The sequence below is a fragment of the Sporisorium graminicola genome, chromosome SGRAM_14, assembly GCF_005498985.1.
Source record: "Sporisorium graminicola strain CBS 10092 chromosome SGRAM_14, whole genome shotgun sequence".
NCBI lineage: Eukaryota > Fungi > Basidiomycota > Ustilaginomycetes > Ustilaginales > Ustilaginaceae > Sporisorium > Sporisorium graminicola.
Genome location: NC_043724.1, coordinates 80604 through 107098, shown reverse-complemented (window position 1 = coordinate 107098; position 26495 = coordinate 80604). Strand labels below are relative to the sequence as shown.

Here is a 26495-nt window from a genome sequence, read left to right as displayed (position 1 = left end):
ACACGGACAGGCACGAGCCCAAATTAGGTCTACTAGGACGCACGGCCTCGATTGTGGGTCAAAAACTCGTGAGGACAAATGGCTTTCAAGGCATGAAGACCGGCGAGGTGAGATGAGAGATAAGGTCTCGCTACATGCTCTGGCACGATGTGGTGGACGACTTTCTATAAGTGGATCAAGTGCTGGTATACACAACGCGAAATGGCCAGTGTGATGGTAATGAAGGTGACTGCGGCGCTCGTGGTTGTCGCCATTCCGAGACAACGATGGGCGAGCCTACAAAGGTGGGTCGCCGTTCCCGGACAAACAGGCCGACTGTGACTTTGTGATTTCAATTTACATTCGAAATTTGCAACTCGACTCACATGGCCACAAATTGCAGGACAGCCTTCGGTCTTGGACCGATTCAGCAGGGCATGAGAACACTGCAGCTTTGCCCTGTATCCCACAATGAGGACATCTGGATGAGCTTCACCACGCTGTTGTCGATGCGTAGCGACGGCAAGCGACTGACACCATTTCGGTACCCTTGCCAAGATTCCAACCCCAACAGTGTCTGTTCAGCCGGACTCCCTCGTAGCTCGCTGACCAATTTACATTGTGAGGCGCTTGCAATGAACCGCAGGCTTTCCTCAGGCCTTGATGCGAATATGAGGCCCTGTTTGAGCGTTTCTGCTCGAAATGAATATCTGCCTCGAGAGGCCACTTCATCTGTGGGCTCGGAGCGAACCTTCACCGAGACACAAGCGAGTAAATTGTGGTGGGAAGCCTCTGAATTTGCTTTCATCACTTTCACTCGATGCAACAGGGTGCTGCTCTGCAGGCCAAGCTTCAAGACACATTTCACCTCATGTAGGTGGGTGACGGCGGAACAGTCTGCGGTGAGGCGCCTCACAGTGTGACCCTTCTGCCTCGCCTTTCGACGACCACGCCCCAGCCTCAGTACCACCATCTCTTTTTTTTGTTCGAGATCCATCAGAATCAGTACGACAAAGTGCTGCACAAACTAGACATTCCTGGACTCAACCTAGTACTTCAGAGGCAGGCCTCTTCCCTCATCGTCGCACTGATTCCACGGCGACCATTTCGCTCGTCATGCGAGTTGAGCTACTGCTCTTCCTTTGCCTGGCATGTCTATCCCTGACGGCGCAAGCCGCCCCAGCCTCTGCAAAGGAATCACTGCTCGTACCCACCAGGTCAAAAGAGCGCAACAAGCACGAAAACTACAAAGAGTCAAAGCGCCGCCATCTCCATCATATTCATGAAAACCATCGGAACGAAAAGAGCCATCTGAGTCGTGCAGCAGGCCCTTTGATGACACGTGCCGAAATCTTAGCCGCTGAGGAAGCCACTAAGCAACTTCTGCCTCAAGAAGAGCTCTACAGCGGTATTAGCGCCAAGATGGCCGAGGAAGAGAAATTGCTTCGCAACAAAAAGAGAGCAAAGGAACAACATATGCAGATCGAAGATGCCATTCACGTGGCCAAGCACGGAAAGGAGCCGCCCAAATTTCCAGAGATCACTGTGAGTAGTTGACAAGCTCCTACTTTGACCCTCCTTGTACTGATCGTGTGCTGACACCAGTTTCCGTCTGCTGGGGTGTGTGTGGCTTGTACCGTCAGAGGGCGGCCGCCGCTATTGGTCTCACCGCCGCCGTCTTGAACGTGGTCAACTTCCTCTTTTCGGCCAAGACCACCGCGCTAGCGACGAATCAGTTCTCTTCGCCCCCTACACCACCTACGCTCATAGACACGGCTGCACTCTGGAACGGTCACACGAATACGCTGATGCCTCTACCCGAGGAAAAAGCCTTCGCCGCGCGAGCTGTCAAGATCAAGCGCAGCATTGCGGAAGCAGTCATCAACCGACAGCTACTCAAACGCCATCTTTCTTCAGAATCTATTGCTAAGGGCGACGTAAATGGCCACAACATCTCCAGGCGATGGGTGGTGTCGACTCTCGTCGGAACGGGTCTCGGCGCTCTTTTGGCGCCTGGTTTCGCGTCGCAAATCAGAGGTAAAAAGCCAGAGCACGACGAGCCGCCTTTCGACCCGTACGATCCTGCCATGATTCAGCCCAAGGACTCATTTAGTGCTGCTGCTGCGACGCTCGAGCAGCCCTTGCCCGCCTTGCCTGCGTCCGCGTCGACGGGCGGCTCTGCTCCTGGCACATCCCCGAATGTCGACAACATCGCTTACCCCGTTGAAGCATCCTACCTTCCCGTTACTGCTGACACGCGAACTCAGTCTCTTGTCAACCCTTCCGCACGACAGAACCTGGCGGTCAATCCTGGCGGCACGTACGCTGGACATGCTTCGGAAAGCTCTTTATCGAGCGAAGCGCAACCCGTTCTGCGCAGAAGGTCGGTTGTGCCTGCTCCTCACTTGGAAAACGGCCATAGTGAGGCCGGCTCGTCGTCGAACCTGGACAAGCGCTTCATCTTCGGCGGCGGTGGGACTGCTTCGAAGGTCGCAGGAGTTGCAACTGCCGCTAGCATCCTGCCCTTGCTCTGGGTCGGTGTGACGCACGCAAGATGGCGAACGGAAAATCCGCGTGATCGAGACGTCATTAAGGACCTCGACGACACGCCTACGTTCGGCGCGGTCGGTGTGCCCGGTCGTATGCCGGGACAGTTGGCGACCAACGCCATGCCAGGATACACTGACTACATCGAACAGCTCGAACAGCAGCAGGCCCAAACTCAGCGTGCTGCCCAGCGTCAGACGGATTCGGAAGGTGGGTTGCAGGCGGCACAAGCTGCTTCCAGCTCAATTGGGGGAAGCTATGGCGGAGGTGCTGGAGGTGGCGGCGATCCGGTGCTGCGACGTCGTGACGATCAGAGTCATCTCACCAAGCGAGCCTGGCTGGGCGCTACGGCTCTGGCGTTGTTCGGTGGCGTTCTGGGTTATGCTCAGTCTGCCACTCAGTTCCCTTCGGATCGAGACGAGGAAAAAGATCAGAAGAGGCGAGAAGCTAAGAAGAAGCAGGAGGAGATGATGGCCGCCCAGCAGCGGCAGCAGCAGCAGGCTGGCTACCCAAGCGCAGATGGCGGTGTTGCCTCGGGTGCTGATCCGCTTGCTGATATTCCGGAGAAGCAACTGCCTGGCACAATGGGCGGAGGCGGCTACTCGGAAGGCTCTACTTACGGCGCAACTACGAACCCGTCCACTGCTGGCAGCGGATCAGGTTCGTCCTCGTCGACGACTAGCTATGCGGGACCGGGATTGGGTTCGTACTCGCCCGCCACTTATGGTAGTGGCAAATCCGACTCCTCGTCGACTTACAGCACGGGCGGAGCGTTCACTGGAGGCGCTACAGGCGCTACAGGCGCTTCTTCGCTGGGAGCGTCGCTCAATGCTGCTGCTGGCTACGGCACATTAAGCAGCTCTGGCGGCGGGGGAGGCGGAAGCGTCCTCAAGAAGCGAGATAGTTCTACTCAAAAAGGCCACGAGCTTGAAAAGCGAACACCCGGTGCCTTCGGCTCGGCGCTGACGATCGGAGGCACAGCCATGTTTGGCGGCACTCTACTCGCCAACCTGTATGTGTCGGGGAAGCAAAAGAGTAAGCCGGTACCCTTGGTTACTCCGAACGCCAACACCAAGGGAGCCGTGCCCCCGGGCGGCGATCTGTATACCCAGTACCTCGAGTCCAAGAGGCTTCAACCAGCTGTTGCTGGCGCTGGAGGAATCGGTCTAGGCGGTGGTGCGCCTGCAGCTGTCAGCTACGGCGCCGCTCCGCTAGCAGCTACTGCCAACACTGTTGCGGTGTCTAGTGATAATGCTGTCGAGCCTATTTCTGCTAGCTCGTCTGACGATTCAGAATCGGTGACGACGGGTGCGCTGGATCCCGTTCTCAAGAAACGACATGGACGGGATGTTCTAGGCAAGCGAGCACCTGCTGCAACGTTCATCGCAGCAGCTGAGGAAGCGCCTGGTTTGCTGAGAGCCGGTACGGGCCTCGCATCGGTTCTTGGCAGAGGCGCTGCTGCGTCCGAAACGGGTGTGGGTGCAGCCTCCGTGCTTGGTCGAGGTGGAGCAGCAGCCGCCTCCGAGGCCGCTGGAGCAGGTGCATTCTCGAGAGTGAGCGCGGTTGGCCGAGGCGGTGGATTCTCCCGCTTGCCCGAAAGCGCCCGTCAAGGCATGTCGCCTTTTGGCACTACCGCCGCAGAAGGAGGCTTCTCGACGTTCGCACGTGCGCCTCCGAGGAACAAACCCTTCGAGAACGGCTTTGCCGCCTCGGTCTACCGTCCTGGTGGAGCCGCTTATGGGGCTGCACAGCCTGCCATGGTGTCGGAGATGAGGGTGGCTACGGGAACTGCGGGCACACCCGCTACGATCGAAGGCGCCGCTGCTGCCGAGGCCGAGGCTGGTGCTGGTGCTGCCCAGGCTGCCGAAGGCGTCAATGGCAAAGGCGGTGCATTGACGCCTCTCAAAGCGGTGGGCATCGTTGGTTCGGGTGCTGGTGTTACCATGATGATGAACGGCATTGGTCGATAGAGCCTATCCGTTTCAGTCTTTTGTCAGGTTCTCGCATTGCTGCTCTTTGCTGCTTGTCGTGTTGGGAGTGCCTGCTACCGCGTGGCCAACTCCTCCCTCCTCTGTTCTCTTGCGATCCTTGTCCTTGCTTGCCGAGATGTTTCACTTCTACAACGATCACTTCCCACTTTTCACCGCCATCTACGTTCTTTTTCGATTGATCAATCACACACACACAGTCCTTCTGCTACGAAACTGCTGTCGTCGAACGATTGACATTGCAAGGTGCCAAACGAGAGCAAGTGCATGAGTCGGTGAGTTGTTCTGCACCCGCATTGTGCACGCGCTATCCCACATGAATGCAACCCTGCAGACCAAAGAAAGAAGAGGCGACGCAGAGGGGAAGAGACAGAGGGATTATGGGAGGGGGATGTACAGCAATTGGGTAGTGTGCATCGACCTGTGGGATTGTGATCCATAGTCGACACACGACCATTAATATTGCTCTGTATACAATGATATCTATCTAGGCTTACTTTTTGACCCCAAAGGCGAACATCAAATTGTTCGCCGGGAACCTACGAGCCTACGATCCGACCCTTGAAAAAGGGACGGAGAGGCTAGGTTATGGGGCTTCGAAAGAGCCATCGTGGCGCAAGTAGGAAAGGGAAGGAGCAACGGGAATGGGGAATGGTAGAAGGAGGAGCTCAGTTGGCAGGGCGATGAGAGGGCGGGGGAGGGCGGATGTGACGCTGGACAAGACGGAACGGCAGCGAGGTGGTGAAGCGGAGAAGTGCAGGCTGCTCACCGTCGGAACGAGAGACGTGAGACTAGGTTGCGGAACAAGGACGAAGCCGCAATGCCGCACAGATGCTGTCAATACTGGGCGTTCCACGCAGACGCCGATTCTGACTAGTTGCACATAGCTCGTTGCTATATTTGATGATGAGGATGATGATGGCAGGAAGGACAAGAAGACATCGAGCAAAGTTGCTTTTTGAACCAGCTTTCTTCTTGCAGCTGTCGCTCTTTTTTCTTCAGCCCAAGAAGAAAAGCAAGAAAAAAAGGGCTGCGGGAAACAAGCACTCGGTATTACGTAATACATTACAATGCACTCACATCGTCAGATTCTTCTCATTCCATCTGATCTGGGCTAATGAGCGGAGCCAAGCAGCACCAGCAGCACAGTATCCCCCCACACGAGACACGAGACTCGATCGATGCACAAAGAATGGTAGTAGTCATTCCCACGAGTCACTGAACTAAGGAAAGTATGACTCAACTGATCATCCACACTACACGCTAGCAGTATTAGCAGACTCAGCGCGAGCCTTGACCACATCCGCCTGCTTCTCTACCACAGCCTTGACCGCCGTGATCAAACCCTCCACGCCAGGCTGGCCCTCGGGCTTGACCCCGATCACGCGCCTCTCCTTCTCGAGCAAACCGGCCATCTCCTTGGGAAGCACGTCGCGCTCAAAATCAAACTCGGCGCCGGCGGACTCCAGACTGGACGTGACCGCCTCTGCGAACTTGGCAGGGTGCGCAGTGGACAGGACGATCTGATGAGGCTTGGTGGCGGCGGCGACATTTGCGGCGGCCTTGAATCCGACGGCGGTGTGCGGGTCGATGAGGTAAGAGCCGGCGGGGAAGGCTGCGGTGGGTTTGCGGGTGAAGTACTGGAGTACGGTTTCGCGGATCTCTTGGTCTGAGACTCGTTCCGCAGCGAAATCGCGACGGGCGATGGCGAGCTGTTGGTCGTCGACCTGCATTCTGCCCTCGGTCTTGAGCGATTGCATCCACGACGCGAGTTGCTTGCCAGCTGCTTCCTCCTTCTCTTGCTGAGACGCATTGGCGTGTGAGGCGGCTTGCGACTCGTAGGCGATGTACCAGAGCAAACGTTCAAAGTTGGACGAGACGAGGATGTCCATTGCGGGCGAGAGCGTGGCTCGCACACCGCCCTGCTGCTGCGCACCGTCCGAAGAGCCTTGCGCTGGCTCGGTCTGCACCGAGGACGCGCCCGAGCTGGATGAAGCAGCGCTCGACTTCTCGTATCGACCGGTCGCCCAGAATCGCTGCAAAATGTCATTCTCGTTGGTCGCCACCACAAGTCGCGAGACGGGAAGACCCATGCGCTTGGCGTAGTAGCCGGCGAGAATGTCACCAAAGTTGCCCGTGGGTACAACGAACTCGAGGTCCTTGGGCGTAGGCTCCGAGGCAGACAAGCCGAGCTGCTTGCGGAAGCTGAAGTATGCGGAAAAGTAGTAGACGATCTGGGCAAGGATACGCGCCCAGTTGATCGAGTTGACGGCGCCGAGACGGTGCTTGGCGTTGAACTCGGCGTCGGAGAAGAGCGCCTTGACGACGTCCTGGCAGTCATCAAACGTTCCCTGCACCGAAACATTGTGGACATTGTCGTCGAGCACGGTGGTCATCTGTGCTTCCTGGATAGGGCTGACACGACCATCGGGGAAGAGGATGAAGATGGAAATGTCCTCCTTGGATCGGACACCCTGGATAGCAGCACTGCCCGTGTCACCGCTAGTGGCACCGACGATGGTAAGCTTCTCGCGCTGGTCCTGCGGCTTGCCCTTATTCCTTCGCTGCAAAAAGTATTCAAAGAGGTTCCCGAGAAGTTGCAGCGCGACGTCCTTGAAAGCAAATGTGGGACCGTGCCACAGCTCGAGGCACCACTCCTTGTCGTCGAGGCGTACGAGCGGTGTGGTGTCGTTGTGTCGGAAAGTGGCGTACGACTTTTTGATGACCTGCTGGAGATCGGCTGATGGAATACCGCCCTGTGCTGGATCCTCGGGGATGTAGAGAGAAAGGACGCGGTGCGAGAGCTCGGGGAAGGAGAGGTCGGCCCATTCGGATTGCCAGTTGGCGGGCAGCTGAGGGATCTGTGCGGGGATGAAGAGACCTCCGTTGGGAGCGAGACCGGTAAGTACGGCTTGCTCGAAGGTGAGACGCTCGGCGCCACCTCTTGTGCTGAGGTACTTCATCGTTGAGTGTTTGTGGGGGTGGTGGTGATGGAGTGGAGTGGAGTCAAGGTGAGCAATTAGGTTGGAATGACTCGTGATTGGTGGGCAGTTGGTTCAAGCGTTGAAGTCGATCATGCACGTTTTGGATGTGAGTCACTTAGCCATTTATTTCTTCTTGGTCCAATCTCGACTTTTCTACTAGTCCGATTATACGTTACATGTTAGGCCTAGACCAGGAATCTGCACGTGACCTTTCTGACCTTCCCGATTCGGATTTCCCCGATTCAGAGGCTCGGTGATTTTTGGTCCATGTTTTCTGTTCGTTTGTTTCACTTGAAGTTGGCATGTCGTCTTGATCTGAAACACGTATCAAGACGCCGGACTGCGAAAGAGGTTGTTGGCCCTCACACCTTCGCTTTGAAGATCGAACCAAGGCGCGCGTGCTTGCCTTGGCCTACCCACCTTTGCACTGGATGATCGCATGATCTCATTGAGAACAATCGCTTCGAAGGATCGCGTCACTTGGGTACAGTTGCCTACTAGACGACATTGAACCAGCGACAACGTGACCGTGTTTGGCTTTACAGCATGGCAGAGAAGCTAATAGCCGACGAACGACTCCAAAAGACGGAGTGAGACTCAGTGAGGAGCCGAGGTTGCGGAACAGCTGCGGTACAAGCTCCGTGTGCCTTGCAAAGGCGGATAAATCAGGTGCACATAAGCTTTGACGGCAGCTAGATGTACCGACGCTCGCATGTCTGAATGGCAGTGTATGTGGTCTGATTCGAAATCGGAATGCAAAGCGGAGCATGCCAAGGAATTCTAGTCAAAACCTGAAATCGAAGCTCCGATGTCAACTCAGCCCGCCGATCCACGGTCTGTGGGCCTGATGCCAATGGCCCATGTGACTGCACCCATCCCGTCTGTGGCGATGTATTGTGCTACAAGCGGGCAACCCAAGGCTCGATCGGCTGCCCAGTTCCGACGGTAAGTGCATCTCGCGATCAGGCGCAGATGCAGCCTGAGACTGGCGCTCGGTGCAAAAAGACCGTCGAGGCCCGCGATGGACCCAAGGTGCAGACGCGCGTGTCTCGCCTACGATTCGTTCACTCACACGAGGACGGCGGCGCATCCGAATTGTGCAACCAAGGAGCTTATCGGTAATTTAGCACCGACACCGACACCGCCCTCGCCCTGAGCTGACCCTTGTCTCCTTTCTCGATGATTTGGCACAAGTCAAGCCGGCCACTTGCTGCAGCATGTCCGAAGACGAATCAATGGCGAAGACGGGACCATGTCGCTCTTGCATGTCTAGTACAAAGGCGGTGCTAACAATAAAGCCCACCTGCGATGCTTGATGAAAACCGTTCCCACCTAAGTGGATTCGGTTAGTGTGCACAGCCACGCGTCGAAGCTGTCTCACCCACTCGAGGTTGGCTAAGGATAAGAGAAGCAAGCTGTGGTTGCTGTTTGCGTGTCTGCTTCACAGAGGATGGTCGGGTTCTCGGAATCGTCGAGATCCATGACTGCGAGTCGGTACCCAAGCCGTGGCTGCCAGTGAGTTTTTGCCGTAGATCACCGCCACGTATGACTGGCGGAGTCCCGCCGTTGGTGCATGGTCTCCCGGGCGATGCCTTGCTTTCTTGCAGGTCGTGGTGTGTACCTGGGATCAGGCACCGACGCGATGCTCCATTGCCTGTGCTCACTGCAAGCAGAGAAAATAGAACACTGATCTAAGAAGAGATGCAGACGACGAGCAAGCGAGCGAAACATGTCTGCGGAACCTTCCACCGGGGACCACGTATATACTTCGAGCCGCACTCAGAGGCGAATTTCCGCTTGCATTCCTGGGCGTTCTAGTGCCTTGTCTCGCTTGCTCCGCTGCGGTGCCTATGACTGAAAAGGATCTGTGCGAGCAGAGATGGAAAAAGAAAAGAAAGAAAAGGCGAATTAAATAAAACGACAAGCTGGCCAGCTGCACGCGGCCCAACACGGTTCATTTTCTCTCGTTAATTGACAGCGCTTCAGCCAGGCTTTCAGTGTCCGTGTCCGTATCCGTGTCAGTGTGAGTGTCAGTGTCATTCTCACACACACGCATTTCTCTGTCAAAGTCAGCGAGCGGCTTCCTCCTGGTCCATTCGCTCGCTCCTCGTTCCGAATTCCGCTCTCGGCTCTCAAGCCAACTCGACTCAACTGAGCACAGACAGACTTGGCGTTTTCATCGGCCTTCTTCCAACCACCACCTTGCTCTTTCTCTCGCTCGATCGATCCTCACCATCACCATCACTCGACTCCGCTGACCCCAACCTACATCCAGCCTCGCTCTTCGAAGCGTGCGACCACTCACCGCCGTTCCACCGCAAGTTCGACCGTCGCAAACACCACTTGTTCATAGCTTCCAGCTCCTACGTTCCTGCACCACTGCGTCCGTCAGCTCCCTACTGTTACATTACAGTCTACCTGGGCTCCAGCTCGACTTGATTGCCTCCGCCCTTTCAAGCATCGCACGCCGTACCTACGAACTCAATCCAGTAGCAGCCTGGCAAGCACAGATTCCTCTCCCGCCAACTGCAGAGCCCCAGTAGCACCAATCCATCATTGCTGCAAATCCGCGCACAGTCAAGTGATTGCGACACCACTGCTTCTCTTGCTGTCAGCTCCTCGCATCTGCAGCCTGATTGCGCGACACCTCCCTCTCCGCTGAGCCGTGCACCAGCTGTAGCTTCATCCGTCATGTCAAACTCCACAGAAGCACAGACGATCAAGTCGCCCACATCGCCCAGCCGCCGTCCAGAGGTGTGCGGACCTCACGCTCCCGAAAGGCCCTACCCTATCTACCTCCGTGGTCTGGTCGAAAAAGGGTTCGGCCGCGGCTCCAAAGATCTCGGCTGCCCTACAGCAAACCTGCCCTCCAAGGTTGTCGGTCCCGGCTCTTCCCTCACACGCACCGGTGTCTACTTTGGCTTTGCCCGCGTCTTGCCTCAGGACCCTGATGACCCCACTCTCACCGACTCGGAAGACACAGACGCGCTCTCACCCGCCCAAGATGCCCGTGGCGCTGACTACATCGATGACGAAGACAATGAAGTCGTTCTTGGCGCCAGTCCCGTTGGCGAGGTCGGCGAAGGCTTTCCCGATGGCCCTCTCTCACAACCTCGCGGGAGTAGCCGCAGTCTGACCGGCTCATCCACAGCTTTCGACCCAACTGCGAAAAGGCAGGACAAGGAGGATGAAGTCAGTCGCTCCGAGCTCAGAAACGGTCCGACCTCCTCGCATACCGCTACATCTTCGTCGTCCTCTTCCTCAAGCTTGACGACTGGGCGTAGGAAAAAGACAAAGCGCATTCACCTCGAACCTGAAGATTCCCAGGTGTATCCTATGGTCATGAGCGTCGGTTGGAATCCTTTCTACAAGAACACACACAAGACTGCTGTAAGTTTGCCCCTAAGTGGCGTCTCCATATCGTCCCTTTTCTTCTTGCGCTCACACTTCGCCGTTCTTCGCTGCTGCTTCGACAGGAGGTACACATCCTACACAAATTCGCGTCCGACTTCTACGGCCTCGAGATCCGTGTTGTCGTGCTCGGCTATGTTCGACCCGAGTACAACTACGATTCGATGGGTGAGTAGACGTGTCACCGTACGACGCCAGTTCGCGAGTTGCATAGGTGCAGCCACTGACATACACGTCCTTATTTCTTTCTCCTGCTCTCATTGTCGTTGTCCGCCGCCGCTCGTTGCTACTACCCTTGCCATCTTCATCATCTTCATCATTATTACGCACCGCGCTCGCTTACTGATCCACAGACGCACTGATCGAAGATATCGAGATGGACAAAAAGGTGACGGTCAACTCGCTCGCCCGCCCACTGTATCAGGATTACTCGCGGGATCCCTTCCTTGGACGCTAGCGTCTCGCCTTCTCCATTTAGCAGTCTTTCACCCCCTCTCCGCGCTATCTGTCGGTCCCTCCTTACACTCGCTGTACTTTCATCTCTTTTGGGTCTCGTGCTTGCCAAGCACGTATTGTCACTTTTACCTCAACCCCGTTCATTATCTTCGGTTTGGGGTGTGTTTGTGGCTCCGGGTCGCATTCTCGCAGGCGTCAATGAGATGGCGCTCACGTATTTCATTGGTTCATGGGATGAGAGGCGACGGAAGCAGAGCAGTGTTACATGCAGAGATTAGGACGTCGGCAGGTCGATCACCTCCTGCAGGTTGGAGATCTGCTGCCTCGCGATCATGACAGCGTGCTCGAGGATGTCGTGCGCCCGCGTGCCAGGCACGAGATCCTTGCCGTCGAATCGAAACCCACAGCGCGGGCACACCTTCAACTGCGGGTTGCTCAGCTCGGCGCCGCCGAACGTGTCCATCGAGACGATGCGCAAGACGTACTGGTTTGGGCCGTAGTTCCTCAACAGGCGCTGGCCAAGCTGGAGTCCGTCGGTGGGTGCGCGCGGCGGCTCTTCGGAATCGTCAAGGGGGAGCAAGCGAGAATCGACGCTGTGCTGCATCAGGCTGCAACCCTCGTCCTCGTCTGAATCGGAATTCTGGCCTTCTTGGTGATTATCGCGCTCGTGGTCGTCGTCATCGTCATTGTCACTGGTCCTCATGTCCTCGTCCTCGTCCACGTCGTCATCGCCTCCGTCGTCGCCCTCGGAAGAAGTGTCAGAAGCCGTTTCCTTGTCCACGTGTTTTGTGCCGTACGTGATCATTGCGAGGACAGTGGTGAGCAAGAAGATCTCCCATAGATCTTGTTTACAGATGACGCAAGTGGAGTTTCTGGGAAACTTCCCTGACCATCGTCCAAGCAGCTCGTCGATCTCGACCTTTCTCCAGTAATGAAGTTTGTAGAGCTTTGCGATCATGTGAATCCCCATACGAGCCTCATCAGCTGCGCTCAAGAGACTCCAGTCGGCTCCCAGAGTGAGACGTGAACAGCTTTGGACAGCTTCAGGGGAGCGGATTAAAGCGCCGGCCGCGATAAGATTGGCGAGGGCCGAGAATGGATTCCAGCCGGTCAAGTCCTTTGGATGATCGACGCAGTCCATGAGATCGCCGAGGTAGAGTTCCAGCGCCTGTTTCATCGAACATGAGAATGCAATTGGTAAGCTTCAGTGCTGAGTGCGAAAGGCAGGAAGGTCGGATGAAGCAGAACCTACCTCGAGCAGCTGCTCGTTCTGCTCGCCAGGCCTGTGCACTTCGCTGAGATACAGCTCGTACTGCAGACAGTCGTACCAAAGATATCCAGGAGAGAAAGGGAGTCAGCGAACGGGCACTGTAAGACGTGATGGTGCCAAGACGGGCTCAAAGACTTACAAGATCGACAAACTTTTTAGCTCGTTTCTTGATAAAACTCTTGCTTTCCCACTTTGAGACATCAAGCGTGTGACGGTCATTCGGATGAACGAAGTCGCTGAACTTCTTCATCCGCAGCTCGGAGCGCTTGCCGGGGTCGAGGAGTTGGGCGAAGAGCTTTTCGCGATTCTCTCCAGGAGACTTCAATCGCTGGCTCAGCACGTCAGCCTTTACCTGCGTTGCCTGGGCGAGGTCCGCCAGGTAGGCATCGTCCTCGCTCATCAGATCAGCTTCAATACCGTCGGTGCTTTGCACCTCGTCGTCCGAGTCGTGGTCGGGAACAGAAGTAAAACGAGGAAGGCGAGCCCGAGCCGAAGGCTGGGCAAGGACGCCGGCCTCGGATGAGCACGATTCGTCTGCATCGCACGAGCTTTCCGTGTCGGTGACGACGATCGGACGGGTTGCACGACGTTGTGCGGAGCGTGTGGGCGGTGCCGACGAAGGCCCTGGCGACGTCTGGGTCGATCGTGCCATGGTGGTCTGATGGCAAAGGCGGTTGCTGGCTGCTACTAGCCGTGCTGGCGATGGCGGTGGTAGCGGCCGTGCTGTTGGTTCCGCTGTTGGCCATGTTCGGTGTTGATTGTCAAAGGATCACAAACAGTTTCGCAGCTCAGCCCGTCACGGCAGTGCACGGCAGTGCACGGAGCAACTTTGTCTGGCTGTAGTCGTCGGCCCATCCGCTTGATGATCAGCGGTGTGGCACATCTGGCACCTTGTCTGCTTCGGAAGCGCAGGCGTTGGGAGCCAAGTGAGCATTGACTCTGCAGGCGCGCTATCTATCTGTGGAGCAAAATGCCCACAGCTCGAGGAAAAGTGAAGGGCGCAACAGTGTGACTAATCTTTTGCTCTGTCGCGTGTTGTAAGGCACATTCAGCGCCATCACGATGCCGCCACGGCGCGAGCACGGCAAAAAAAGTGCTGCGCATCGTCGCTTATAGTTACGCCGGCTTGTCTCGGGCGGGCACCTGTTCATCACGAGCCACCCGGCTGCAGGCGCGTGATTCGAAGCTTAATTTGTGCGCAGGGATGAAGGAAAGATTGTTGGGTTGCATTGTGAGATGGAAGGGTTTTCGTACATGTGCTACTCCATTGGGTTCGTTCGACCGGCCTGGTGGAGGAAAGTGGAGCGGAAGGCAAAGGGTCAGCATCCTGTCGTGCATCGATAGCGAACACTGTAAAGCACCGCAATGGCAGACTTACCTGCTCATCGTCGTCGAAATCGCGACTGCATCCACAGAGCAAATCGGTCCACCAAGGCTTGCGAGCGCCTTCTCGTTCATCGTCGTCGTCGGATGCATGGTGGGCTATGCGCATGTTCTTGGTGCTATTGCGCTCCCTTCCCATGTTGCGGCCTACCGTCTCAATCCAGTCGTCATCCTCCGTGATGCCAAGCTCTCTGAACTTGGAACTGCTCGTAGACGTTCGCGCCGGTGGCGGTCGCGCTTCGCCATCTGTGCCTAGCGTGCCTTCGCCCAGGTCGCCGTTGTTATGAAGACCCTTATTCCTCCCAGCAAGCTCCATGGCCACCTCCTCGTCCAGTCCCCCTTGGTGCAGCGTCGTCGACGTCGTCCGCGTCCGCCGCTGCGAATCTTGGCTGGAGGCGAACGGATTTTGGCTGTCACGACTGCGATCAAAGTCAGAAGTGAGCTCGTCCTCGTCCTCCTCGACTTCAGTGTCTGTAGCGACAATCGTGGGCATGGATCGCCCTTTCCCTTTTCCCTTGTTGCTGGCGTAGCTGGCCTCTAGAGTCTGTCTCTGGATGCTCGAAGCGCGCCCGACTGTGACGATCGGACGGAAGGCTGTCGGTACGGGCTTTAGCGAAGATCTTTTGCGAGGGTTATGGCTGGAAGCATCGGCTGTGCCGCCCTCGGATGGATCGCGGAAAGGATCGCGGGCGCTACCGTTGGCGTGCTGGCCGAGACCGTCTACAGATGCAAGACTGCCACCGCTGACATGCCTGTCGTGCGTAGCGGAAGCAACACGCGAACCGATGGGCGGTAGCTTCCTGTTGGGACGATGGTCGTCCGAGACAAGGGATCCAAACGACCCGGCACTGTCGAGCGACGAGGGACTCGCAGGTCGAAGCAAGCCTCGCGCGGCGCCTCCCTTAGTTGAAGAAGCAGACTCCTGACGCGCTGTAGCGTCGGGACGACGGCGGTCTCCAAGCGAGGCTGTGTGAGACATGCTTGGACTAACACCGGAACCATCAGCGAGTCTTTCGGACGAGGGTCCTGCGCCCAAGTTGTTGGTGTTGCCGGCGAAACCAGTGGAGCGCAGGATGGACAAGCGATTAGCTAAGCCGCCTCCGCCAGAGATGGCTGAGTTGCGGTTTGAGACCAGCTTGGATGTGCGGTGGGCCTTGCGTCGTTGGCGCTCTTCCGCTGCCCAGCGCTCCAGATTCTGCTGCACGCGCTTGGCCTCGGAATCTTCTTCACTGGTGGGTGGATATGTGGAAGGGGAGTAAAGCGCCGCGTCAAGGTCAGGCGAATCGACATGGCCACGATCTTGATAGAGTCGTTTTGCATCTTCGGGAGCATATCCGTTGGCGGATGAGCTGTAAGAGTTCTGAGCGGCGTAGGAAGAGGCGCTGGCCGCAAATGTTTCGTCAATGGTGCCCAGCTTCTGGTGATCTCGATCGCTGTAATGACCATCGCTAGGCTGCTTGCCTTTGTGCAACGATTTCGAGGAGCCAACGGCTTTTATCGAGCTTGATGGGGGGTTATCGCTGTATTGGTGGTCTGGCCATGTTGAGGACGATGACTTGACGCCATCACCGAGCACCTCGACTGTGGACGCTTCAGATTGCCAGGGTCCGTTAAAGTTGTCATCATGGCCGTCAGTCAGAGTCGACGCATAAGAAGCCTCGGAAGCTTCTGGATCTCGCGCTTGGCGGTGTCCGGACGCTTCTGCAAGCGCATCAGAGCTGGAATTGACGCGAGACATGGCCTATCTCGTGATGGAGCGTTGATATGCCGTGGCTCAAACGTTGAAAGAGATCATCAGATGCCGTAGTATCGCCAATAATGGACTTGAAAGCTTGCATGCACCGTTGTTAAGAGGCTGGAGTGTTGATCAATGACGATATCGACAGAAGAGGCTGCTGACAGAGGACGCAGCGGTGATCGAAGTAGGGTAAGGTCCGTAGCAGCACGTTCGATCCTGTCGAGTAAATTGCCGTCGATGTGCGGGTGCACGGAAAGGTGGGGCAAGGAGGCGGAGCAGCGTCGATGTGATGACGCGGAGAGTTCCAAAGATGAAGGCGAGGATGATCGAGCCAGAACAGACGATCAATCAAGTGCCGAGATGGTGGTTAGTGAGTTGGGTCGGACAAGGTTGACGGAAGTGGCCGAGGCGAGGTTAGTCAGGAAGACGCACAGTTGCTTGACAACGGAGAGCAGATCAGGCCTTGGCGGCTCTGAGACCCCAAAGACGCGCTGTGCCGTGCCGGATTTTGCGTGCATCAGCGGTGTTCGGCTATAGCGTGTGTGTGTGTGTGCGCAAAGGGTAGAGCGTAGAGAGAGTGCGGGTGCTAAAGACGGGAGACAAAAATAGGTTGGAAATTGCACTCGACTGCTGTGCGTGGTTTTGGAAATTGTGCAAATGCCATTTTGCCGGCTTAAGGCGTCCGAAGGGCAGCAGGCACCGAAGGAGCTTTTCCCCACGCGCAGTAGAGCAAGCAGCGTGCCGTGACAGCAGAGAAGTCCAGTAGAAGAAAGATCGTCAGGGGCCCAGGCGGCGATTTCAGGGAGGAAAAGAGAGAGAGAGAGAGGGGGGTTTCATGGTGTTCGCGATCGACATCTTCCTTTTTTTGCAACGTCATGCTCTTCGTCTTGCCGCGCCGATATTTACAGCCCCTCCGCTAGCGAAGGGAATGGAATGGCCTGCGACTTGCTAGCGACGTCCGTAGACACAAGACGGTTTGAGTGCTCGAGATTCCCGCCGCTGTCTGCTGTGCTGTGTCGAACCATGCCTCCACTGGTCAGTCGGTCCCGACGTTGTGAACAGTCTTTTGGTCGTACCGCAATCCAGCACGAGATGGAAGCCCCAGACACAAGCTAAGCCCACTCCTGCTCCTACATCATATCAGTGTGCCCATTCCAAACGGTGTTTTTGCGGCAGGGCGACGTTGATGGGTTTTGCGTGGTCAGTCTACCTTGTAGCAATATCCACGAAGAAAGGAGTGTCCGTTGGAGGACACCCTAACAACTAAGAAGCGGATTTCTTTCACGGCTCGCCGAGAGACGCGTCTGAGAATCTGCGAGGTAGCCATTTCAGATGTGGGAATTACCAAAACACGCTTTTTCGAGCCAAAGACACGCCTCACCAAGCCGGGGCGAACAGCTTGAGAATCACGCGACGGGATCCTGAACCTGCGTCGAGATGGTCGGCAATGCCTTTGTCACCTCCATCTCACCTTTTCGATAAGATCACCTCACCTAAACCATCCATCAAGCTGCACGCCAGCCGGTCGCAACCTCGGCTCTCCGGAAGGCGGTGCTGCTCCGAGTACCCTGCTCGTCATCCTCAACTTGAATTGTATCGGCACATCCGAAAAAGCAAGCATCGAGGTCACATGCAAATCATCTCGATTCGGACGCAGCAATTTGACACTTGATCGTCACACCCCGGGCTTCACGATCGCCTGTTCTCGCACCTCATCACCACTTCTCGCTCAGTCTACCTTCGCACCCCACAGATGCTGCGCGCAACGCTTCCGTCCTTCACAGCTATACCACCTTCGTCTTCTTCATCATCACGCGTGTTGACCTGAAGTAAGCAGCATGTCCACTCAATCTCGCAGATCCACACGGCTCAGCACATCGGACAACGATGACGGCCGTGTGTCGTCTAGCTCGTCGTCCAAGAGGAAGTCCGCCTCTTCGTCCTCGACATCTTCCTCAACTCGTTCTTCGGCTGCATCTTCTGGCGTCATCCCAACCGTAGCTGCACGCAATGCCTCCAACAAGAGAGCGGATAGGAAGGAGCGCCGTCTCGAGGACCTCCTAGATGACACGTTCGCCGACGACGATGCTCGCAGATTAGACCTGAGCATGGGTGCTTTCCAGCCTGTCAAGTCAACTTCGACTTCGATCAAAAGAACGAGACAGGACGCCGAGGCGGCTGCGCGCAAGATCAAGCAAGCCTCAAGTCGGCGCGACGAACCCCCAAAGACCAAACGAAAGCTTCGTGAAAGTGAGTCCTCGCTTCCATTCAGGCCTTCCTTTACACGTAGAATGCTGACACTGACTGCCGAAATGCTTTGCGTTCACGCCATGACAGCACTAGCGGACGAGTCCGATGACGACTTTGTGTTTAGCCGCGAACCAGTTCGAAGAAACGGAGCAGCCGCGCCGTCTTCATCCTCATCTTCATCCTCAGCATCAGCATCAGCAGCCACTCGCCCACCACCTTCTCGCAACGGCGCACCTACCTCGTTATCGGGCCGCACCGTCTTCGAACCATTGCCAGATGCAGCAGGAGGCGAGACACCCATCATCAGGAGAAACCAGGCTTTCCGTGCGGGCCTCGAAAACAACCCTCGCCGCCCGACGGGTCGAGAAGCCGAACAGCAGGCACGTCGCAGCAGTCTCACTCTCAAGGGGCAACGTCGTGTTCCGTCTCTCCGCGATGGCACAGTAGCCTATCCACACGAAGACGTGCCGGATCACGAGCTCTTCCGACATTGCAGAGATACGCTTCCTCCCGTGGTGCGCATGAAGCATCTCGTTGGATGGATCCTCAAGCGGTCCTTTGACATTGCTAGCGGTAAGAAGGAGCTGCCTGTCCGACCCCGCGACGCGGCAAAGAAATCCAAGGGCAAGGCAAAGGAGTCCAACGAGCTCCCCATCTTTACTGAGGTCGAGCTCAAGCTTGTTCGATCAAGAGACTCGGAGCTTACCGCTGTGCTTGAGCAGCTTTTGACCGATTTGAACGACGGCGTCTTTGGCGTCAATTGGATGGGACAGGGCGACGAGGTAAGCGCCATTGCAATGCTTTGCTGTGTTGAACGGGAAGTAGGGAAAGTTTACTGACCATACACCTTCTCTTTGGCAAATCGCAACACAGACGGACAAGAAACTTCTGCAACCGCATCCACGCAACGAGTCGAATCGCAAGGCTGCTGCGCAGTTGTCGGCCATTGTCGAGGCCATGCGCAGCGAGTCCCAGGCGTGGAGCAAAGAGCTCACGCGGCTCGAAGACTATGAAGCGGAGACGGCCAGGCTAGAGGCCCTGCTGGAACAGGATGGCATCGCAGAGTCCGGTGACGTGATAGCATGGGATCGTGCTGACCTGGACGAAGCTGGTCTGCAGCAGCTGCGCGACGCTGAAGCCGCTGTCGACTGGCTGCAACGACTGCAAGGAGGCGGTTCCACCGAGGCAGCTAAGCCCAAATCTCGATCCAAGGGCCGCACATCAAAAGCAGCCGCTGCACGTCAGGACGACGAGGCCGATCTCAAGGGCACCGAGCATGATCCGCGATGGAGCGACGTCGAATTCAACGTAAGTGATTCCAGGCATGCTGACGGTGGAGAAAAGCAAATATCGACGAACTTGCCAAAAACTGACCTTTTCGCATCGTTTCTCACATCACTCACACAAACAGGTGGACCTCCTCCGCTCCCAATCGCACCAATTCGCCCAACTCGAGTCGCTCGCCGGTCGATACATCCGCACCGTGTCCGCACACGCAGCACAGGCACTCCGCGATCGCACCTCGTCGAGCAGCGCGCTCGCCGGCGCGGCGTCTTCGAGCGCCAAGGGTGGCCGACGTCGCAAGAGCGGCACGGGCAGCAAGAACGGTCAGGGTGGCGACGGTGGTAACGAGCGCCTCGAGATGCTGCTCAGTGGCGTTCGCGAGTCGCGGTCTGTCTCGCAGCCGGGTGGTAGCGCGGCTAGGCCGGTGAGCGCGGAGGCAGATCAGAGTGCGGCCGACGTCAGTGCGAGCATGGTCGCTGTGGAACCGGATGAGAGCGACCCGACGGATCTGTTGAGGGCGCTTGCTCGCATGCCTGCGAGGCCTGCGTAGGCGCCCTTTCTTCTTTGGCCGTCAGATTTGATCGAGAAAGATACCAATGATCAGATTCACCTTATCTAGGGTTGCGAGTCTCGTCTTCCGGGGCTGTGCTGCTGTGTTCGCCGAATCGAGGGGGCTGAGAGGAGTCGAGTGTGCTGAACGAGAGAGAGGTGGCGGGAAGAGGTGTGACTGTGCGTGGTGGGACGAGGTTCGGCGCGGACTGTGCTAGAGCCAGTGAGAAGCAGCACAACTTCGGGGCAGAAAACAAGTGCAGACAATATCATCGTATTGCGGGGTCGGGGGATCACATGGTGGGTGGATGGGGTGGGGTCTAGCCTCTGTGGGCGACCTTGGGTTCCCATGCGGACTGTGTTGATGGGAGGACATGAGAGTGGGCCTTGTTAGCATGCTGGAATGGGACAGCAAGGAGGGAGAATTGCGCGTGGGAGAGACTTACGATCTTGGGCTTGGTGGTGTTGTACGTCTTGAAGCCGCCGCGGGTGCCAGTGACGTTTTCTCGTGGAGCCTGCGATGCCCATCGTGTAGTCAATACCAACCGTTTTTTTCTGTCAGCAATCGGCATTCCGGCCAAAGATGAGCGGGTCATTCGAGCGGAGGTTGGCCAACTTACGGTCATCCACGCCTGGGTCATCTTCTGGATGCCTGCGTCCTGGTGTGGGGGGTCTTTGCGGATATGGTGCAGCCACGAGTGCCACAGCGGATCCACCTGCGAGGCGTTGAACTCGTTGTCCGCAGCATAGTCGATCCAGCGATGGCGCAGGTTAAACTCCTCGTGGTTCTCGTAGTATTTGTTCCCGTTCCTGTTTGCATAACAGCAGCAGCAGCAGCAGCCGCAGCAGTAGAGCTCAATGATCAGTTCATCTCTCCCTCCCTTTCCGCCTTCCGTTATGTTGGCGTGGTACGCTTTGTTGTATTTTGAAACGGTGTGATGCGGTGTGACGATTGTGCGGTCGGTGAGGGCTGTTCTGGCGAGGGCCGGGTGCACTTACCTATCGATGCCGACAAGACGACCAGACTTGGCATCACCAATGTAGTTCAGATCCCTCCAGAACTTCTTGATCCCCTCCTTGCGGATCACGTTGAGTGTACGCGCCAGCGACATGGTTGGCTATATGATCGTGCGCGTGTGATAGAACAGAGAGACTCTGCGTAGGTGGTGTTGGGTCGGATAGCAAGAGTGCAGCGCAGACGAGCTCGAGTATGGTGGAGTGGAAACGCGCGAAATGCGATTGGGTCCGCGACCCATTCGCTTCCGAATTTTCGACGAATCACCGATTGATTCACACAAAATGGGTAAAGTCGGCGATACATAACAAAAATATCTCCCCTGTTCGACGCTCTGCTTCCTTCGCCATTTTCCAGTATGTCGGTACCTACAGGAAGCAACACCGACATCGTGTACACCCACAGACACACGTTTCACGCCACACTCGCTTAAACGCCAAGAGCCAAACCATGATTGCGAGACGGGACCATAACTTGCTATGAAACGAGATCATGCTGCAAAAACAGTGCAGCGGGAATATGTAGATATGCGATATCAGAAAACAAAAACTCCTCCTCCTCCCCGCCGCAGAAAGAACGTACGATGGGTACTCTTGCACCCGCTACGGCCGCTCATCGCGCCCAAAGCGAAGCCCACATGGCAAACACCCACTCGCCCAAACCCAACTGCGGCAGCCACGGTCCATCAGGCAAGATATAACTCGCCCCTCCACTACCCGCACTTACAGCCGCCCCAACCCGACCACCCATCGCCTTGACAGCCTTGACCCCGCTCTCCCTCACCCACCCCTGCGGCCCTGCGCCAAACCTGCCCTCTTTTATGCTGAACCGCATCACCCTCTCCGCCGCAGCCCCGACCAACCCTGCTGCAACCATCATATTGTTCACCCCCATTCCGCCCGCCAGCGGATCGCGGTTATCATCGCCCGGATCCTCGACATCACCCGTAGCAGGCGCAAAGTAAAACCCAGCCACCAACACCGTGTAGCTCAAGATACAGATCGTACCCCGATAGTAGTTCGACCGACTCTCGATGTACGTGTACGTCAGCAGGAACACACTGAAAATGATCGCAATCACGTCCCACCGCGGGAAAATGAGCGTAAAGCTGCGATGGATCAAGTTGTCGTCCGCAACGCCCGCATTGTAGTAAGCCGAAAATACCACCATGGCGGGGATCTGGATCAGACACACCTGCAGCGCATAGGCGGAGCCGATCTCCATCGAGAGTGCAATGTTGCCGTTGATGGCAAACGACATGGCGTTCATGAACTCGGTCGTGTTTGGCACCAGTGCGAACAGCGTAATGCCTAAAAACTTTTCGTCAATGCCCGATCCGTCGAGCACCACATCCACCACATCCACCAAGATCTCGGCGATGATGGCGTACAGCACGGTACAAGAGAGCAGCACGGTCAACGAAGTGCCTCTTGACCACGAAGGTGCGTCGTGGCCACCGTGGCCCTCTGCTTCCTCGGCTCCTGCCTCCTCGTGCATCGACACATGCTTGCCTTGCTGCTGGTGCTGCTGCTGTTGCTGATTATGTGGGTGACGAAGATGATCGCGCTCTCCTGCCGTACCAACATGCTGCTGCTGCTGCTGCTGTTGCTGCTGTTGCTGCTGCTGAAGTACATTGTGGAACGCAGAGGCCGTAAGCGCTACAGCCCGATCGTAATCTTCCTGACTGAAGTGCTCGGGCAGCTGCAAAGGCCGAGGCCCGTCCTGCGTCGCGTCCGTTCCTTGACGTACGTGGCCGACCGAGGAAGGCGCCTTGATCGTTCCTGGATTCGATCCGGCAGCACTGACCGCCGAAGAATGACCCTGGACACCGCCACGCTCAGCACCACCTGTAGGATGCGTGGTCGGTAGCAGCTGCTGCATCATCGCAGCGGGCACCAGCCGCTTATAGATCGAGGCACGTTGCGCCGAAGGCAGGTGAGCCAGGGTCGCTTGGTTCGGGACCAGATGTTGACCGGGCTGGACAGGCTGAGGATTCTGCCAGATCTGTGAAGCGTGGGTGCGCAACGAGAACCACAATCCAACTCCGTACGAAAGCACCAAGATGACAGTGCAGGTGTACATCAGGCCGCGGACATTCTGCTGGAAGAATGGATCGGTGGCCGGTGGAACATGCTCGTAGAAGCATCGACGGCAGCTCCAAGAATCGCCAGGAACGTTACCTGTGGGGCATCCCTCGCACGTAAGCTGGAAGGTACCGTAAATCTGATAGAACAGCGTCGGCGTCAAGATGCCGATGATGGCCATGATCAGCATGGTACTCGTCACACCAGCAGACCTGGCGTTGAAGCGCTGCTCCTTCCTTCGTGTAGCACCCGAGCACATCGATAGACCAGGCATCAGAAGCACACCGGCCAGGATTGATCCGATCAGCGAGCCTTCGACCAGCCTCGCTTTTTCCTGCGTAAGCGCGATTGCATAAAGGATGATCTCGATGATGGAACCGAAAGTGGCGTTGATGACAGCACCCATGCCGATACTACTCTGAGCACTAATACTGGCCACGGCCATGCCGATGAAATAGGACAGCGGGATGACACTTCCGAGCGCAAGCATAAAGATGACACCCTGGGCCGAGATGAAGGCCAGAAAGCCGTGCTTGATGCCGTGGTGCTCGACGTAGCGTTCGATGACGAAAAAGTCAAAGATGGTGAAAAAGACGAGCGGGAGCGTGTTGACAAACAGAATGTTGACACCGCCCACCGTGTACTTGTAGTACTGGACACCGACGGCACGGTAGGTGCAGAGCAAGATTTTGCTGCGTCGCTGCAGCGTCACCTTGCCGGCATTGATCGACTTGGGACGTGGCGCCGGCTCACCAGGCTTGAGCGGCAGGAAGAATTTTTTGGCAGCACCAGCGATCTCGTCGATCTCGCCGTGTTGATGTGCCACCTTGTCCATGCCTGGAGCCGAACGGAAGTGAAGTGCAAGCGGACGCGTGGCCAGGTTCTTGAGCAAAACCCAGGTGAGCTTGGCCATAGGGATGGGGAAGACCATGCCCCAGCAGGCAAGGCAGACCAGGCCCATGAACGGGAAGAGAAACAGGCCGTAAAAGATGCCAAACGCGGTTCGACCAGCGATGCGCTGTGCAGCGCCAACGTCATGACCGTCTTCGTCCTGCACGTAGCCATAGACCCGCTGCTCGGCCTCGACGCGTTCGAGATCGGTGAGGTGCTGTCCGCTCTGTGCGTCGTCGGTGGCGCCATAGTCGTTTGCTTTGCCCTTGCCCTTGAGCGAGCTTGTCTCGTCGTGCTCCTCTTGGGACGTGTGGCTCGACTCGCCACCGCCGTGCTCGGAAGCACGTGGCGTGGATTTACGTGCCTCAGAACCGCTCGAGGAGCCAGCATCGGCACGTAGCGTATCGTGTTGACTACTGACGAGCTTGTCGCGGGGCGTAGAAAGAAGCGACTCGGGACGCGAGTTGAAGGGAACAACGTGAGCATGGTCGTGAGGGAAGCGAGCGGCGACAGGAGTGAAGGAGTTCTCGATCCACTGTCCGTCGGCATTCGAGTCGAGGTTGTCACTGGCACCCGCCATTCGGTCCGCGCTGTCAGAACCCACTTCGACCTCAACATACTTGCCAAAGGGCCAGAAGAGGTATCCGCCGAGTTCCCATACCACTCGGGCGTAGCGCGTGCCGCCCAGGGGCACAACGTTGATGACGACGGAAGCGACGTAGCAGATGAGCGAGAGCCAGGAGCCAAAAAAGATGGTCCAGATGATGTTGCCGGGGAGGAGATGGCGCTCTGCTGCTGCGCTTGGGATGGAGTGGAGAGCAATCTCGGCGTTGCGAGTGACGGAACGCGACTTTTTGTAGAGCGCAGGCTTCCAGATCGGCAGACCAAAAGGATGCTCAATGTTGATGGCGTCCTGTCGATCCTTAAGCGTGTACTCGACGTCCTGGTCGTCGGTGATATCCTCATCGTCGTCGTCGTCATCGCCACGACCAGCTTGAGCATCATCGTATTCGGCCTCGATGATCTCATCATCATCAAGGCGAGCGGCACTATCTTCGGCCTGATCGTCGATGTCGTCGCGACGACGTCGACCTGCCAGACTGGCGATGGTATCACGATCCTCATCCTCATCAAAGTCCTGGTGTTCATCGTCACGGATGCTGCCTGCGACGCTGGAGCTTGCATCCGTGGCACCACGACCGCTGTTGGATGGGGGACCGAGACCGGAGAAAAAGTCATGAGCAGCAGGTGTCTGTGGATGAGCTTGAGACGTGCTTCGGGGACCAATGGTGCTCTGCTGCCCGTGGCTGATGCTGCTGAAGCGGTTCTGGACGCTGGTCTGGGTCGAAGTACGACGAATATGACTGTGCGGAGAAGGATAGGCACCGGCAGACGAGAGCTTGCTGGCCTGTGCACCACCTGGACTGGGCATGGCAGGAGTCGGGATGGGAGAGAGGATACCAGTTTGCTGCTGATTGTTGCTGAATCCAGGAGGGGGCAGCGTGATGGTGGTCGGGCGAGCGGAAAGGTCGGGGCGTGGCGAAGGCGAGGTGGGACGCTGACCCAAGAAGGTGGAGCTCGGCTTGAGACTGGGAGAGAGAAGGGCGGGATTGGTGTTACTGCTGGCGGTGTTGTTGGGCTGGGCATATCCAGCGACCGACTGACGAGATCGCTCCTTTTCGGCCTTTTTGCGCAACGCCTTTTCACGCTGACGAGCCTTCATACGGCGGCGCACGAGCTCCTCGCCCCTGTCGTGGGGTTCGACCTCGTCGTCCTCGTCGTCCAAAGGACCGAAGCGACCGTCGTCGCCAGCATCGAGGTAGTCGTCGTCGCCACGATAGGCTTTGCTCTGTCTTCGAGCCTTGCTAGAGTCTCGGGTGTGGGCCGAGGGACGGCGCGGTTTGTTGGCGCTGACTGAGGTCATACCGCTGGCGGAGCGAGAGGGCTCGACGAGCAAGCCAGGCCGACCGATCGAGGTGCCTTGACGAACGGCATTCTCGGTAGAGCGGCCGCGGAGCTGCGATCTGCGCCACGGATCAGCCTCATCCTCGCCAGCTGAACTGTATTCGGAAGCCGACATGGCCGAAACGGTTTCGAGATCGGAAGTAGCGTATGAGACGGAGCGCTGAGTATGAGAGCCTTGCCTTGGCAGTCCAGGACGTGTCTGAGGCGTGCGCAGCAAAGACTGTGACGGAAGGCAAGTCAGAAAAAGAGAGAGCGAGACTGTATGAGTTGAGAGAAGTGATCAACGAGAGCATGTAAGCGCAGTGTGGAGTCAACTCACGTTTGCTTGATTGCGGCCGACGATCGAGTTGTTCGAGTCGTCGTATGATGCGGCTTGTCTGTCGCTGCTGACAGAAAAGGAGGATGACGAGGGACGATGCGGACGTTGTGAGGTAGCGGAAGGCGTATCGCTGGGAATAGGAGGACGCAGATTGGTGTTGGGTCGAAGCGTCGATGCGCCCGAAGGCTTGGCAGCAGAGGAAGGGTTGGATCTGGATGACTGTTGCATGTGACTTTGTGTGGGGGTGGTGCTGAGCGATGCACCATGCAATTCGTCACTTTGATGCTCCTCGCCCGTCGCCGTCGCCGGCTGAGTGGAAGGGGCGAGGAAGCGTTTTTCATCGCCACTTGGACTGGACATGACGAACCACTTGAACCCTGTC

At 57.0% G+C, this 26495-nt stretch overlaps 8 protein-coding genes across 8 annotated transcripts; 3 read left to right on the top strand and 5 right to left on the bottom strand.

Moving 5' to 3' along the window:
- Window positions 1-1455: 1455 nt before the first annotated feature.
- Window positions 1456-4496, top strand: EX895_002296 (uncharacterized protein; the record flags this gene model as incomplete). The annotated part of the gene is made up of 2 exons (XM_029882895.1): window positions 1456-1524; window positions 1623-4496. 2 exons carry the CDS (start codon window positions 1456-1458, stop codon window positions 4494-4496), a joined length of 2943 nt encoding a protein of 980 aa, XP_029740650.1.
- A 1274-nt stretch (window positions 4497-5770) lies between these two features.
- EX895_002295 (uncharacterized protein) lies at window positions 5771-7477 on the bottom strand (the record flags this gene model as incomplete). Its single annotated transcript, XM_029882894.1, has 1 exon — window positions 5771-7477. One exon carries the CDS (start codon window positions 7475-7477, stop codon window positions 5771-5773), a length of 1707 nt encoding a protein of 568 aa, XP_029740649.1.
- A 2712-nt stretch (window positions 7478-10189) lies between these two features.
- Window positions 10190-11366, top strand: EX895_002294 (uncharacterized protein; the record flags this gene model as incomplete). The annotated part of the gene is made up of 3 exons (XM_029882893.1): window positions 10190-10888; window positions 10975-11077; window positions 11263-11366. The coding sequence occupies 3 exons, from the start codon at window positions 10190-10192 to the stop codon at window positions 11364-11366; spliced, it is 906 nt and encodes a 301-aa protein (XP_029740648.1).
- A 273-nt stretch (window positions 11367-11639) lies between these two features.
- EX895_002293 (uncharacterized protein) lies at window positions 11640-13287 on the bottom strand (the record flags this gene model as incomplete). The annotated part of the gene is made up of 3 exons (XM_029882892.1): window positions 11640-12533; window positions 12618-12677; window positions 12775-13287. The coding sequence occupies 3 exons, from the start codon at window positions 13285-13287 to the stop codon at window positions 11640-11642; spliced, it is 1467 nt and encodes a 488-aa protein (XP_029740647.1).
- Window positions 13288-13894: 607 nt separating this feature from the next.
- On the bottom strand, window positions 13895-15756 carry EX895_002292 (uncharacterized protein; the record flags this gene model as incomplete). The annotated part of the gene is made up of 2 exons (XM_029882891.1): window positions 13895-13921; window positions 14014-15756. 2 exons carry the CDS (start codon window positions 15754-15756, stop codon window positions 13895-13897), a joined length of 1770 nt encoding a protein of 589 aa, XP_029740646.1.
- Window positions 15757-17594: 1838 nt separating this feature from the next.
- EX895_002291 (uncharacterized protein) lies at window positions 17595-19840 on the top strand (the record flags this gene model as incomplete). Its single annotated transcript, XM_029882890.1, has 4 exons — window positions 17595-18006; window positions 18094-18788; window positions 18880-19314; window positions 19418-19840. The coding sequence occupies 4 exons, from the start codon at window positions 17595-17597 to the stop codon at window positions 19838-19840; spliced, it is 1965 nt and encodes a 654-aa protein (XP_029740645.1).
- Window positions 19841-20159: 319 nt separating this feature from the next.
- Window positions 20160-20951, bottom strand: EX895_002290 (uncharacterized protein; the record flags this gene model as incomplete). The annotated part of the gene is made up of 4 exons (XM_029882889.1): window positions 20160-20195; window positions 20286-20354; window positions 20460-20649; window positions 20839-20951. 4 exons carry the CDS (start codon window positions 20949-20951, stop codon window positions 20160-20162), a joined length of 408 nt encoding a protein of 135 aa, XP_029740644.1.
- Window positions 20952-21466: 515 nt separating this feature from the next.
- EX895_002289 (uncharacterized protein) lies at window positions 21467-26341 on the bottom strand (the record flags this gene model as incomplete). Its single annotated transcript, XM_029882888.1, has 2 exons — window positions 21467-26014; window positions 26114-26341. 2 exons carry the CDS (start codon window positions 26339-26341, stop codon window positions 21467-21469), a joined length of 4776 nt encoding a protein of 1591 aa, XP_029740643.1.
- Between the last annotated feature and the right edge of the window lie 154 nt (window positions 26342-26495).